At 35.1% G+C, this 13933-nt stretch overlaps 1 protein-coding gene across 3 annotated transcripts in view; it reads right to left on the minus strand.

The window, feature by feature from the left end:
- The window catches only part of ELP2 (elongator acetyltransferase complex subunit 2), a 66399-nt gene that overhangs the window by 16528 nt on the left and 35938 nt on the right, over nt 1–13933 (minus strand). For all 3 annotated transcript variants that reach the window (XR_013165173.1, XM_077135608.1, XM_077135606.1), the window contains 5 exons: nt 13540–13728; nt 11369–11438; nt 10768–10863; nt 10472–10529; nt 9775–9847 (listed from right to left, as the gene is read on the minus strand). Coding sequence is in view for 2 of the 3 variants with exons in the window: in XM_077135608.1 (XP_076991723.1) it covers nt 9775–9847; nt 10472–10529; nt 10768–10863; nt 11369–11438; nt 13540–13728 (486 nt within the window). In the remaining variant the exon portion in view is untranslated. The remainder of the gene's footprint in view (nt 1–9774; nt 9848–10471; nt 10530–10767; nt 10864–11368; nt 11439–13539; nt 13729–13933) is intronic.

A 13933-nucleotide genomic window follows, 5' to 3' on the forward strand; every position in this document is an offset into this window, starting at 1 on the left:
GAGGAGAAAAACTAATGGAAGAAATTATCACTGAAAATTTCCCAACTCTTATGAAAGACCTAAAATTACAGATCCAAGAAGTGCAGCGCACTCCAAAGAGATTAGACCCAAATAGGCGTTCTCCAAGACACTTACTACTTAGAATGTCAGAGGTCAAAGAGAAAGAGAGGATCTTGAAAGCAGCAAGAGAAAAAAAATCCATCACATACAAGGGAAACCCAATAAGACTATGTGTAGATTTCTCAGCAGAAACCATGGAAGCTAGAAGACAGTGGGATGATATATTTAAATTACTAAAAGAGAAAAACTGCCAACCAAGACTTCAATATCCAGCAAAATTGTCCTTCAAAAATGAGGGAGAAATTAAAACATTCTCAGACAAAAAGTCACTGAGAGAATTTGTGACCAAGAGACCAGCTCTGCAAGAAATACTAAAGGAAGCACTAGAGTCAGATACGAAAAGACAGAAGAGAGCGGTATGGAGAAGAGCGTAGAAAGAAGGAAAATCAGATATAATATATATAATACAAAAGGCAAAATGGTAGAGGAAAATATTATTCAAACAGTAATAACACTAAATGTTAATGGACTGAATTCCCAATTCAAAAGGCATAGACTGGCAGAATGGATTAAAAAACAGGATCCTTCTATATGCTGTCTACAGGAAACACATCTTAGACCCAAAGATAAACATAGGTTGAAAGCGAAAGGTTGGGAAAAGATATTTCATGCAAATAACAACCAGAAAATAGCAGGAGTGGCTATACTGATATCCAACAAATTAGACTTCAAATGTAAAACAGTTAAAAGAGACAAAGAAGGACACTATATACTAATAAAAGGAACAATTAAACAAGAAGACATAACAATCATAAATATTTATGCACTGAACCAGAATGCCCCAAAATATGTGAGGAATACACTGCAAACACTGAAAAGGGAAATAGACACATATACCATAATAGTTGGAGACTTCAATTCCCCACTCTCATCAATGGACAGAACATCTAGACAGAGGATCAATAAAGAAATAGAGAATTTGAATATTACTATAAATGAGCTAGACTTAACAGACATTTATAGGACATTACATCCCACAACAGCAGGATACACCTTTTTCTCAAGTGCTCATGGATCATTCTCAAACATAGACCATATGCTCGGTCACAAAGCAAGTCTTAACAAATTTAAAAAGATTGAAATCATACACAACATTTTCTCGGATCATAAAGGAATGAAGTTCGAAATCAATAATAGGTGGAGTGCCAGAAAATTCACAAATACGTGGAGGCTCAACAACACACTCTTAAACAACGAGTGGGTCAAGGAAGAAATTGCAAGAGAAATTAGTAAACATCTCGAGGCGAATGAAAACGAAAACACAACATATCAAAACCTATGGGACGCAGCAATGGCAGTGCTAAGAGGGAAATTTATTGCCCTAAATGCCTATATCAGAAAAGAAGAAAAGGCAAAAATTCAGGAATTAACTGTTGACTTGGAAGAACTGGAGAAAGAACAGCAAACTAACCCCAAAGCAAGCAAAAGGAAAGAAATAACAAAGATTAGAGCAGAAATAAATGAAATTGAAAACAATAGAGAAAATCAATAAGACCAGAAGTTGGTTATATGAGAAAATCAGTAAGATTGACGGGCCCTTAGCAAGATTGACAAAAACAAGAAGAGAGAGGATGCAAATAAATAAGATCAGAAATGGAAGAGGAGACATAACCACTGACCTCACAGAAATAAAGGAGGTAATAACAGGATACTATGAACAACTTTACGCTAATAAATACAACAATTTAGATGAAATGGATGGGTTCCTGGAAAGACATGAACAACCAACTTTGACTCAAGAAGAAATAGATGACCTCAACAAACCAATCACAAGTAAAGAAATTGAATCAGTCATTCAAAAGCTTCCTAAAAAGAAAAGGCCAGGACCAGACAGCTTCACATGTGAATTCTACCAAACATTCCAGAAAGAATTAGTACCAACTCTCCTCAAACTCTTCAAAAAAATCAAAGTGGAGGGAAAGCTACCTAATTCATTCTAGGAAGCCAACATCACCCTCATACCAAAACCAGGCAAAGATATTACAAAAAAAGAAAACTACAGACCAATCAATCTCTCTAATGAATATAGATGCAAAAATCCTCAACAAAACTAGCAAATTGAATCCAACAACACATTAAAAGAATTATACATCATGACCAAGTAGGATTCATCCCAGGTATGCAAGGATGGTTCAACATAAGAAAATCAATTAATGTAATTTATTAACAAATCAAAGCAGAAAAATCACATGATCATCTCAATTGATGCAGAGAAGGCATTTGACAAGATTCAACATCCTTTCCTGTTGAAAACACTTCAAAAGATAGGAATACAAGGGAACTTCCTTAAAATAATAGAGGGAATATATGAAAAACCCACAGCTAATATCATCCTCAATGGGGAAAAATTGAAAACTTTCCCCCTAAGATCAGGAACAAGACAAGGATGTCCATTATCACCACTATTATTCAACATCGTGTTGGAGGTTCTAGCCAGAGCAATTAGACAAGAAAAAGAAATACAAGGCATCAAAATTGGAAAGGAAGAAGTAAAACTATCACTGTTTGCAGACGATATGATACTATATGTCGAAAACCCGGAAAAATTCACAACAAAACTACAAGAGCTAATAAATGAGTACAGCAAAGTAGCAGGTTACAAGATCAACATTCAAAAATCTGTAGCATTTCTATACACTAGTAATGAACAAGCTGAGGGGGAAATCAAGAAACGAATCCCATTTACGATCGCAACTAAAAGAATAAAATACCTAGGAATAAATTTAACTAAAGAGACAAAAAACCTATACAAAGAAAACTACAAAACCTGTTAAAAGAAATCACAGAAGACCTAAATAGATGGAAGGGCATACCGTGTTCATGGATTGGAAGACTAAATATAGTTAAGACGTCAATTCTATCTAAATTGATTTACAGATTCAATGCAATACCAATCAAAATCCCAACAACTTATTTTTCAGAAATAGAAAAACCAATAAGCAAATTTATCTGGAAGGGCAGGGTGCCCCGAATTGCTAAAAGTATCTTGAGGAAAAAAAACGAAGCTGGAGGTCTCACACTGCCAGACTTTTAGGCATATTATGAAGCCACAGTGGTCAAAACAGCATGGTATTGGCATAAAGATAGATATATCGACCAATGGAATCGAATAGAGTGCTCAGATATAGACCCTCTCATCTATGGACATTTGATCTTTGATAAGGCAGTCAAGCCAACTCACCTGGGACAGAACAGTCTCTTCAATAAATGGTGCCTAGAGAACTGGATATCCATATGCAAAAGAATGAAAGAGGACCCGTACCTCACACCCTATACAAAAGTTAACTCAAAATGGATCAAAGATCTAAACATTAGGTCTAAGACCATAAAACAGTTAGAGGAAAATGTAGGGAGATATCTTATGAAACTTACAATTGGAGGCGGTTTTATGGACCTTAAACCTAAAGCAAGAGCACTGAAGAAAGAAAGAAATAAATGGGAGCTCCTCAAAATTAAACACTTTTGTGCATCAAAGAACTTCATCAAGAAAGTAGAAAGACAGCCTACACAATGGGAGACAATATTTGGAAATGACATATCAGATCAAGGTCTAGTATCCAGAATTTATAAAGAGATTGTCCAACTCAACAACAAAAAGACAGCCAACCCAATTACAAGATGGGAAAAAGACTTGAACACACCTCTCAGAAGAGGAAATACAAATGGCCAAAAGGCACATGAAGAGATGCTCAATGTCCCTGGCCATTAGAGAAATGTAAATCAAAACCACAATGAGATATCATCTCACACCCACCAGAATGGCCATTATCAACAAAACAGAAAATGACAAGTGCTGGAGAGGATGTGGAGAAAGAGGCACACTTATCCACTGTTGGTGGGAATGTCAAATGGTGCAACCACTGTGGAAGGCAGTTTGGCAGTTCCTCAAAAAACTGAATATAGAATTGCCATACGACCCAGCAATACCATTGCTAGGTATCTACTCAAAAGACTTAAGGGCGAAGACACAAACGGACATTTGCACACCAATGTTTATAGCAGTATTATTTACAATTGCAAAGAGATGGAAACAGCCAAAATGTCCATCAACAGGCGAGTGGCCAAACAAACTGTGGTATATACATACGATGGAATATTATGCAGCTTTAAGACAGAATAAACTAATGAAGCATGTAATAACATGGATGGACCTAGAGAACATTATGCTGAGTGAGTCTAGCCAAAAACTAAAGGACAAATACTGTATGGTCCCACTGATGTGAACCGACATTCGAGAATAAACTTGGAATATGTCATTGGTAACAGAGACCATCAGGAGTTAGAAACAGGGTAAGATAGTGGGTAATTGGAGCTGAAGGGATACAGACTGTGCAACAGGACTAGATACAAAAACTCAAAAATGGACAGCACAATAATACCTAATTGTAATGTAATTATGTTAAAACACTGAATGAAGCTGCATCTGAGCTATAAAAAAAAATGGTTAGAATGGCAAATTTTGTGTTTAAACATATATGATCATAATAAAAAGAAAACTGACCACTTAAATGCATGATTTTTCAGTAAACCTACAACTTCTCTTACAAAAACACATTAAAAATAATATATTGTGGAGTTTCTATTAAAAAGCAAAGTGTACTAGAAAAATATCACAAAATTAGGAGAAATGGAAGAATACTTTTGTAACGTTCTTAAATCGTATGTCCAGTAGTATATTATCTGAAAGTAGACTGTGTTAAAATTAAAAATATATAGTATAAAATGAGAGCTATGCTTACTAACCAAATAGAAGAAATAAAATGGAACCACAAATAAAATTCTGAGACAGCCACAAGAAAAAAATGTGTAATGTACAAGGGGGCCTCAATAAGAGTAAGTGCCAATTTCTCACCGGAAACCATGGAGGCAAGAAGGCAGTGAGATAATATATCTAAAGTACCAAAAGCAAAAAACTGCCAACCCAAATTCTATAACCAGTAAAACTGTTTCTAGGAAATGAGGGGCAGATTAAAGATTTTTCAGATAAACAAAAGCTGTGGGAAATCATCACCACTACACTGGCCTTACAAGGGATGTTAAACAGAGTATTCTGCAAGCTAAAAGGAAAAGACAATTGATTAAAGCCATACAAATAAGGATCTCCCGTATGGGTAAAAACATGGGTAAATATAAATGCCAGTACTACTGTATTTTGGGTTCTAACTCCACTTTTTACTTCCCATAGGATCTAAGAGCCAAAAGCATAAAATGTAAGGATAAATCAGTGGTTGGTTTTAAATATACAATATAAAAACATGCCATTTCTGAAAAGAGCTACATAAAGGTCTTGAGGGGGAAGAGGGCAGAAGGATAAAGGAACAGAGTTTGTTTGTGTATACCATTAAACTAACAGATTTAGGTTGTTAAGTTTAAGCCCCATGATAACTACCATGTCAGAGAATATGTAAGCTCACAAAGACAGATATTAAGAGTACAGATTGCAGAGGTGGGGGAGAAGACATAGAGTTAATGCATAATGGGTGTAGGGTTTCAGTTTGGAGAGATGGAAAAGTTTTAGGAATGAAAGGTGATTCTGAGGGTCCTGCGATATTGTAAATGTGATTAATACTGCTGAATGGTATGTTTGGGAGTGGCTGAGATGGGAAGGTTTATGTTATTTATATGTTCCCACAATTAAAAGAAAGAATGTTAACTAAAGAGGAGAAAATGACAATTAAATACATGATCCTAGACAAGATATATCAAAGGAGGAGAAAAAACACAAAAGGATATTATGGGGACATATGAAAAAACTGAAATAGAGACTGTAAGCTTTATATCAATGTTAAATCTCTTGACCTTGACAGCTGAAATTAAGGTAATTACATACATGAATATCTTTGTTCTTAAGAAATGTACATGGCAGTAGTAAGTGTTCAAGGAGTATAACGTATATAACCTATATCCAAGTGTTCAGAAAATGGACTGATAAATAGACGATAAAATAGAGATAGATGGACTGACGAAACTGATGGATAGGTTGAGAGAATGATACAGACAACAATACAGTAAAATGCTAAAATTGGTGGATCTGGACATTGAGGGAGATGGGGATATGCTGGAATTCTCTGTATGGGGTTTGCATTATTTTTTCAACTGTCCTTATAAGGTTGGAAGTACTTCAAAAGAAAAAAGAAAAACAAACAAAAACCAGAAAAAAATAGGATATGCAAAAAGAGCAACACCCATTCATTGATGTTGGGAATGTAAAATGGTGCAGACTCTATGGAAAACAGTGTGGCAATTTCTCAGAAAGTTAAGTATAGAGTTACCATATGTCTTGGCAGTACCACTTCAGGTATATACCTGAAAGAACTGAAAAGTAGGGACTCAAACAGGTATTTGCACAATGACGTTCATAGTGGCATTATTCACAAATGCCAAAAAAAACCTGATAAAACTCAAAAGTCCATCAACAGATAAATGCATAAAAAAATGTGGATACATATATGACAGAATATTATTCAGCTGTAAGAAGGAATGAAGCTCTGATACATGTTACAGTATGGATCAACCTTGAAGACATAAAGTTGAGTAAAATAAGCCAGACACATAAGGACAAATATTGTATGATCTCACTGATATAAAATAAGAAGATATGCAAATTCATAAAGTCAGAAACTAGAATATAAGTTACCAGGGGCTTGAGTGGGGATAAGGAATTGGGATTCAATGTTCAAACTGGTACATAGTTTCTGTTCAGGGTGATAAAATGTTTTGGTAATGGATGGTGATGATGGTAGCACAACACTGTGAATATAATTAACAACACTGAATTATATATTTGAAAGCTGTTGAAAGGGGGAGATTTAAGGTTGTATGTTATCAGAATAAAAAAATTTTAATCCATACAACTGTACAACACAAAAACTAACGTTTTTGTGAACGTTAGTGAATACTAACGTAAATTATGGAACTACAGCTAATAGTATAATTATAATAGTATTGTTTCATCAATTGTATTACCTCATGCAAAATGTTAACATAACAGGGAAAACTAAGTGTGTATGTGGGTGTGTATATGGGAACTTTGTACTTTTTTTCATGATTTTCCTGTAAACCTACAAGAGCCCTAATTAAAAAAAAAAAAGTATTAAAAAATCTAAACGTAAAACTTGGAATCTATAAACTCACATAATATAACATAGGAGAAACTCTTTGTGACCTTGGGTTAAACAAAGATTCCAAGATACAGCATGAAAACCAAGACCCAATATAGAAAAAATTGATAAACTGGTCTTTTCTAAAATGTAAAACTTTCTGTTAGGAAATTGAAAATGTAGCCACTGGGAGAAAATAACTATCAAAGCATATATCTGATAAAGGACTCATATCGAGGGTGGGCAATGGTAGCTTAGTGGCAGAGTTCTCGCCTGCCTTGCCGAAGACCCAGGTTCAAGTCCTGGTGCCTGCCCATGTTAAAAAAATAAAAATAAAAGGACTTGTATCCAGCATCTATAAAAACTTTTCAGAATTCAATAATAAGTAAACAAGCAATTGAACAAAACAAAAAAAAGGCAGAAGATTTTTACCAAAGACACATGGATGGAAAATAAGCATATGAGATGATGCTCATTACCATTAGACATTAGAGAAATGCAAATTAAAGTCACAATGAAAAACCGCTATACACCTATCAAAATGGTTACTGTTAAAAAGACTGCCCACATCAAGTGTTCATGAGGATATGATGCAATCCGAATTCTCATACTGAATGTGAGATTGCAAAAGGTACAACCACTTTGGAAAATAGTTTTGCAGTTTCTTAAAAAGTCAAGTATACATCTATGATTTCATCCAGCCATTCTACTCTAAGGTATTCCCCAAAAGAAAGGAAAACATAAACCAACACAGACTTGTATGTGAATGTTTACAACAGTTTTATCCCTCAAAGCCCCAAAGTGGAAACAACCCAAATGTCCATCTGTAGGTGAATGCATCAACAAAACTGGCATTTCTACACAAGGGAATACTACTAAGAATTATTGATACATGTAAAAACATAGATGAATCTCAAAATAATTATGTTAAGTGAAAGAAGGCAGAAAAAAAAGTACACACTACATAATTCCCATTCATATAAAATTTTAGAAAATGCATATTACTCTATCATGACAATTAACAGATCAGTGGTTTCATAGGGATGAAAGCAGAAGGAAAGAGGGAGGGGGAGGAAAGAGGAATTATCAAGAGGCATAAGGAAATTTGGGGAGTTGATGGATATGTTCATCATCTTAACTGTAGTAATGATTTCATGAGTATAAACATATGTCAAAACTGACTGAACTTTTGACCTTAAACATGTAATATATAGTATGCCAATGATACCTAAATAAAGCTGTTAAAAAAATGTTAGTTTACAAATGAGTATGGCTGCTGAATCATTTATACTGATGTTTCTTTTAGTCTCCAGTATCTTTGAGTAGCTAGAAGCAAAAACCTAAAATTGTGGAACTGTAACCCATATCAAACTCTGAAATCTGTTCTACAACTGTTGTGATGTGCTTTGAAACATAGTGCTTTTTTGTATATATGCTATTTTTTCACAAAAAGTCAATTGTGATGATAAATGCCCAGCTATATGATATTGTAAACCATTGATTATATACTTTGGATGATTACAAGTTATGTGAATATATAATATATATCAATAATAAAACAAATTAAAAATAAACAGTTAATTTAAAAGAAAGAGGTACACACTTGCTAGAGGTGGGCTAACTTGAAAAGGAAAAAAAAATCAGTTACACATTGTACCCTAACTTAAAAAGAAATTAGTTGCTAATTAGTAGAAGCACAACTGTTCTCAGGGCTGAGACCTATTCTTTCCATAGGCCCCTGTAAACAGAAGACATCACTTTTAGTACTATCCTTGCAGAGTGGGCAACAAGAGTGGGGGGGGGGGGCAGTAAAGGCAGTGGCAGGCACAGAAATACAGTAATATTTCTTATGAAGCCCCTCAATGCAGGCCAGTGGCATGAAGCTACAGCAAAAGCAAGGACACAGGGGCCCTATCTAGGTGAGCACTCTCATCTTCACACTTAAAGCAAGTAAATAAATTTTAGAAAATTTAGAAGTAAGTGTAGGGTTCAGACAATCTTCCACAAACGTATTTTCCTCTCATAGAGTGCAGATAAACACTGAATAATGAGTTCAATATCATTCACCCAGGTAGATGTCTGAAATGGACTATTCTGTAGTGCCATGTGCTGTGATGTTTAGATGCATAGAATACCATTCTACCTCACCCTGGCATGCAAGGGACTACACTCACTTTGTCAGTGCCTACAGTGTCCTCAAGAAACGTCCAAGTTTCCTTTCTCAAATTCCTGTGTCTCCAGGACACCAATAATCTTAAAATTCACTTACACATTTTTAGCTATCATTCTAAGATAACTGATTAAATCTTTTTTGACAGGGGCATAAATAAGTTCAAACCAAATACTTAAGGGAAAAAAAATAGGCAGCTGAAATAGATCGGAAATGCAAATGCAAGCTTCTGGAAGGAGAGAAGGGAAAAGGGAGATTGAAAAAAAGCAGGCACCAGTGTCATTTTACGTAGAGTCTTTTCTAAATCACTACCAAACTTGCCAGAGCCTAATGACCCAAATACACTGTAATTACCAAGTAGAATAAAAAAGTAAAATTCCCTACCTTACATGCTGAGGCAAGCAGAGTCTTTGAATTGCTACAAGCAACACAAAATATTTCATAACCATGTCCATATCTAAAATTTAAAAGGAGAATATATGACTCATGTTTTCAGTAAAGGTACTTACACTCATTCTGTAAAATTTTAAAGTAAAAAAGTCAACATCAATCCTTCCTACCTAACGTACAGTAATTTTCAAAATATTACATCTTCTCTGGGCAAACATTTGGGGAAAAATGTGGGGAGACTGGAGAAATGCAAGCTTCCTAGAAATAACACAACTCATTCAAACAATGAGATTAGCATACAAATTTTTATCTCTCATCCTCAATTAGTAAAATAAACAATAATTTATGTAAAGATTTTGATTTACGTAATCAAAATCACTGAAGGGGACTCACTGAGACAAAAAAAATAGTAAGAATAAAAAAAACTTAAAACTCTTTTTAGGAAAGGACAAATGTTATGCCTCTCTACTTTAAAACATTAAGAATAAATAAGCATAGTAAATAAAGTACTTAATTTAAAAATCAATGTGAGATTTGCTCTCTTATCTTACATAAAGCCTTTAAAAGGTCTATTAAAGCAAGGGGAAAATGTAGGTAGGAGGAAGGCAAAGGAGAAAATCAGGTTATGGGAGAAAAAAATCACAAGTTAAGACAAGAGTCAGATGAAAGAGCTCAGTCGAGTTGAACTTACAGTTTTTGAACTTCAGGCCACAATGTATTCTGCAAAAGATGATCCTCAGTGGGAGGTTCTATAATAAATTTATAGTAGCAATTATTTTTGCTAATACATTCTTTTTTTTTTCTTGAGTGTATGAGCTGGGAATCGAACCCAAATCTCCCACATGGCAGGCAAGCATTCTACCATTGAACCACCCATGCACATTCTAATACATTCAAATAAAAAAGTGAATTCTAGGGTCAGAGTTAACAGATAGCACATTATGGGTATTAGTGATTTTAATAAGCCATCCTTTTGTCATTTCTTACCAGTAAATGTGGAGGGTTGAAAGGCCATTTGGTGATACTCAAAACCAGTACTAGTTAACAGTTCTTCTTCATCAGAAGGCTGAGAAGTTATATCTCCTAAAGAAACATACAAACATCACGAATGTAGTCACTATCTTTTTATTTCTTATACTTATTTCTTATAGTTGTTCTACTATTAAGGTCATCAGTTGCAACCGGAATTCAAAGTTGCATCCATGATTCCAAAGCCAAAGGTATTTCCACTACTACGGTATTTTACAAAAGTGTTCCTTGAAGCATTGTTCAATTTCATAAAGATCCTTTCCTTTTTCCTTTGACCCAATACTTCTCAAACTTTTTAAACTAGGGAACAGATTTTTTCATGTTGTCCCACTAACATCCCAGAGTTGTGATGCTCTATGATGTATACTTTGTGAAAGCTGCACCTATTTCACTCATCTGTGAATGAGTACTTATGAAATATTTGATAAAGAAAATAGACATATATATTGTGATAAAATAAAAATCAGCTGTGATATACATTAAGTACATGTTATACAAGCATGTAACTGGGTTTTATGTACTGGTGTGGTTTTACGAATTTTGGACTCTAGAGTCTTACCCTGAAAGACAGCTTTATTTGATAGTCCCAAAGCAGGGACAGTGGCTCCTTCTGGAAGATCACTCTCTTGCTGGAATAAGAAGTATGAAATGTTAAGTTTTAAAAGCTAAAAGTTATTATTTTCTTAGGCACTGCACAAAAATTATGCCCATAAATGATAAGCAGTTTAAAAGACCACCTTATACCCATGTCTGCCCAAAACTCATTGAGTTGACAGATTTAATGCTAAGCAGCTACTCTCCATCAACAGGCCCCACCTAACCCCTAACACTCCACCCAATCCATAAAATCAGGCATCCTCTCATGCATGAGTTCATCAAACCCTAACAGCTGAACAGCTTTCTAGGTCTGTCAAACCTGCAATGGGCTGGCATCAGCCAAGGGAGGCTGAAACTGGATGGACCAGAGCTCTACATCCAGGAGACTCTCACAGGTACATCCTGATGATGCTCATACAAACATAGGTGTTTTCCCAAAAGTTTCCCAAAACTTAGCATTTTCATTAAACATATTCAAATAACTGAGCATTTTAAAACTTTGTAACACAATGTCATCAGAAGTGACAATCTGCTTATATTTTGCAGATTATAATCAAATTACTACATATGAAAATACATGCTATCAATATTGGCACTATCCATAAGCTAAAAGCATATCTTCCAATTCAGACTTTTATACATGGGCTGGTAACAGATACAAATCTGAGCAATGGGAATTAAACCACCATCAAGAAGGCTACTGAGGACATAAAAGATTGAATGTTTTATCTTATAAACCGAAAATTGTAATAGCATGAAAAACAGCTATAAGCATTCCTACATACCTATCCCTACATTTAGTGGGAAAGCAAAATTCAAAATATTGCAAGAGGCTCTCCAGGCATAGGATTCCTGTATTTTGGGGACACAGAACTGAGTGTATACCTGTAAGCCTCTTAGGAATACTAAAACCACCTTTCATTCCCAAGAACTGAGAGATCCTGAAACCAATAGTCTCTGCCATGCCTCATAAGCTTAGCTTTATATAATAACCACTATTAAGACCACCCTTCAGATCTTGTTACTATTGTCTTTTATTAGAAGAAACAAGAAGAGAACCTTAAATTCTCTTCACATAATCAAGAAAGCCTGTGGCACAAGGGGTTCAGTATAGTCCAAGAAATTTAGCTGAACATTTCAACCCAAATGACTTTCAAATCCTCACTTTCTTCTTGTTGGTAATCAGATTGGCGCTGGTTTTCTTGCCTTTTGAGTCTCTGGGCTCAAATATATTCTACCACTAGGTAACTCACTTCATCCAAAAATGCTTAACATCATCACTTTCTTTGCTTAGGGGCCTCCAATGGTACATTGGTCTGAACTAGGTTTGCCTCCCAAGGCCCTCCACCATTTGATCTTTCCCCATATTCTCCATTTCCCACTATAAACTCTTCGTGAAAACAAGCACCCCAATAGCTCCTGCCACCCCCACTGCTCTTTCTCCCTCCTTCTGACCATTAAAGGGTATTTATCCTCCTTAAGCTCAGAACTAAATTTGTGACCCAAGTCTAAGTCCAGTACAGGATTCTATCATGTACACTTCTGTGTAATATAACTACTTATTTTCCTTCAAAACTACTTTATAATCTTAATATTCTGTATAGAATATTTATATTTGTAGAAGGGGGTATAAACATATACAAAAATCTATTCTTACAAAACCCAACTGAAGCCCCATTAAACACTGTATTACTCTAGTACAGAGATTTATTTCCTCTATAAAATTTACTTTAGCACCACAAAATTTAGCCATAATCTTGTCTCATCTAACAATTACAGGTACGTTAGTTCCATTACACGCCCCCTAACCCTTAGTCTACAGTTAGATGGTAATCTCCTTGAAAATAGGACCCATCTTTCATATTTAGTTTTATCCTAGGTATCCAGCATAGTGACGATTTACATTTTGGTGTGGTTTTACAATATCTTGGGCTAATCTGTTACATGGAATTGTTGGTTTTAATGTTTAAATCACCACATGCCACACAGGGCACACAAAAGTCTGTCAAGCCAATAATAAACTATTTGCCTTTCTTTCTACCCACATACTCCATTTAATAGCCTGAAGCAAAAGTTGTTTTAATTTAAAATGAAAAGACTAGTTTTAATTAAAACATTTAGGGGAATACTCACATTACAAAGCACATGATCCAGTGATTGGCCAGTAATGGCACAAAAATTTTCCACAAAATTTCGAGGTGCAGAGAAAACTCGAAGAACTTTTTCATCTGCTCCGGATACAAACTGAAACCGATTAACCATTGCCAAACATTTCAAGTCATATCCATGTATTTGAGGTCTTGCAATTTCATGCCAAGTCACCTGGGTATTGAAGTAAGATAAACTCATAACAACCATGTTTCAAAAACCTTTCAATAAACAAAATATCAGACTCAAAATTATATACCATGCCACTGAAATCTGACTAGAAGCAGATTTATCCATACTGTGTGTATCAACAGTTCAGTCTTTAATTGCTAAGAATTCCCTTGCAGATAGGTGACAATTTACTGATCTATTCACCTAC

The sequence above is a fragment of the Tamandua tetradactyla genome, chromosome 18 (assembly GCF_023851605.1).
Source record: "Tamandua tetradactyla isolate mTamTet1 chromosome 18, mTamTet1.pri, whole genome shotgun sequence".
Lineage (NCBI taxonomy): Eukaryota > Metazoa > Chordata > Mammalia > Pilosa > Myrmecophagidae > Tamandua > Tamandua tetradactyla.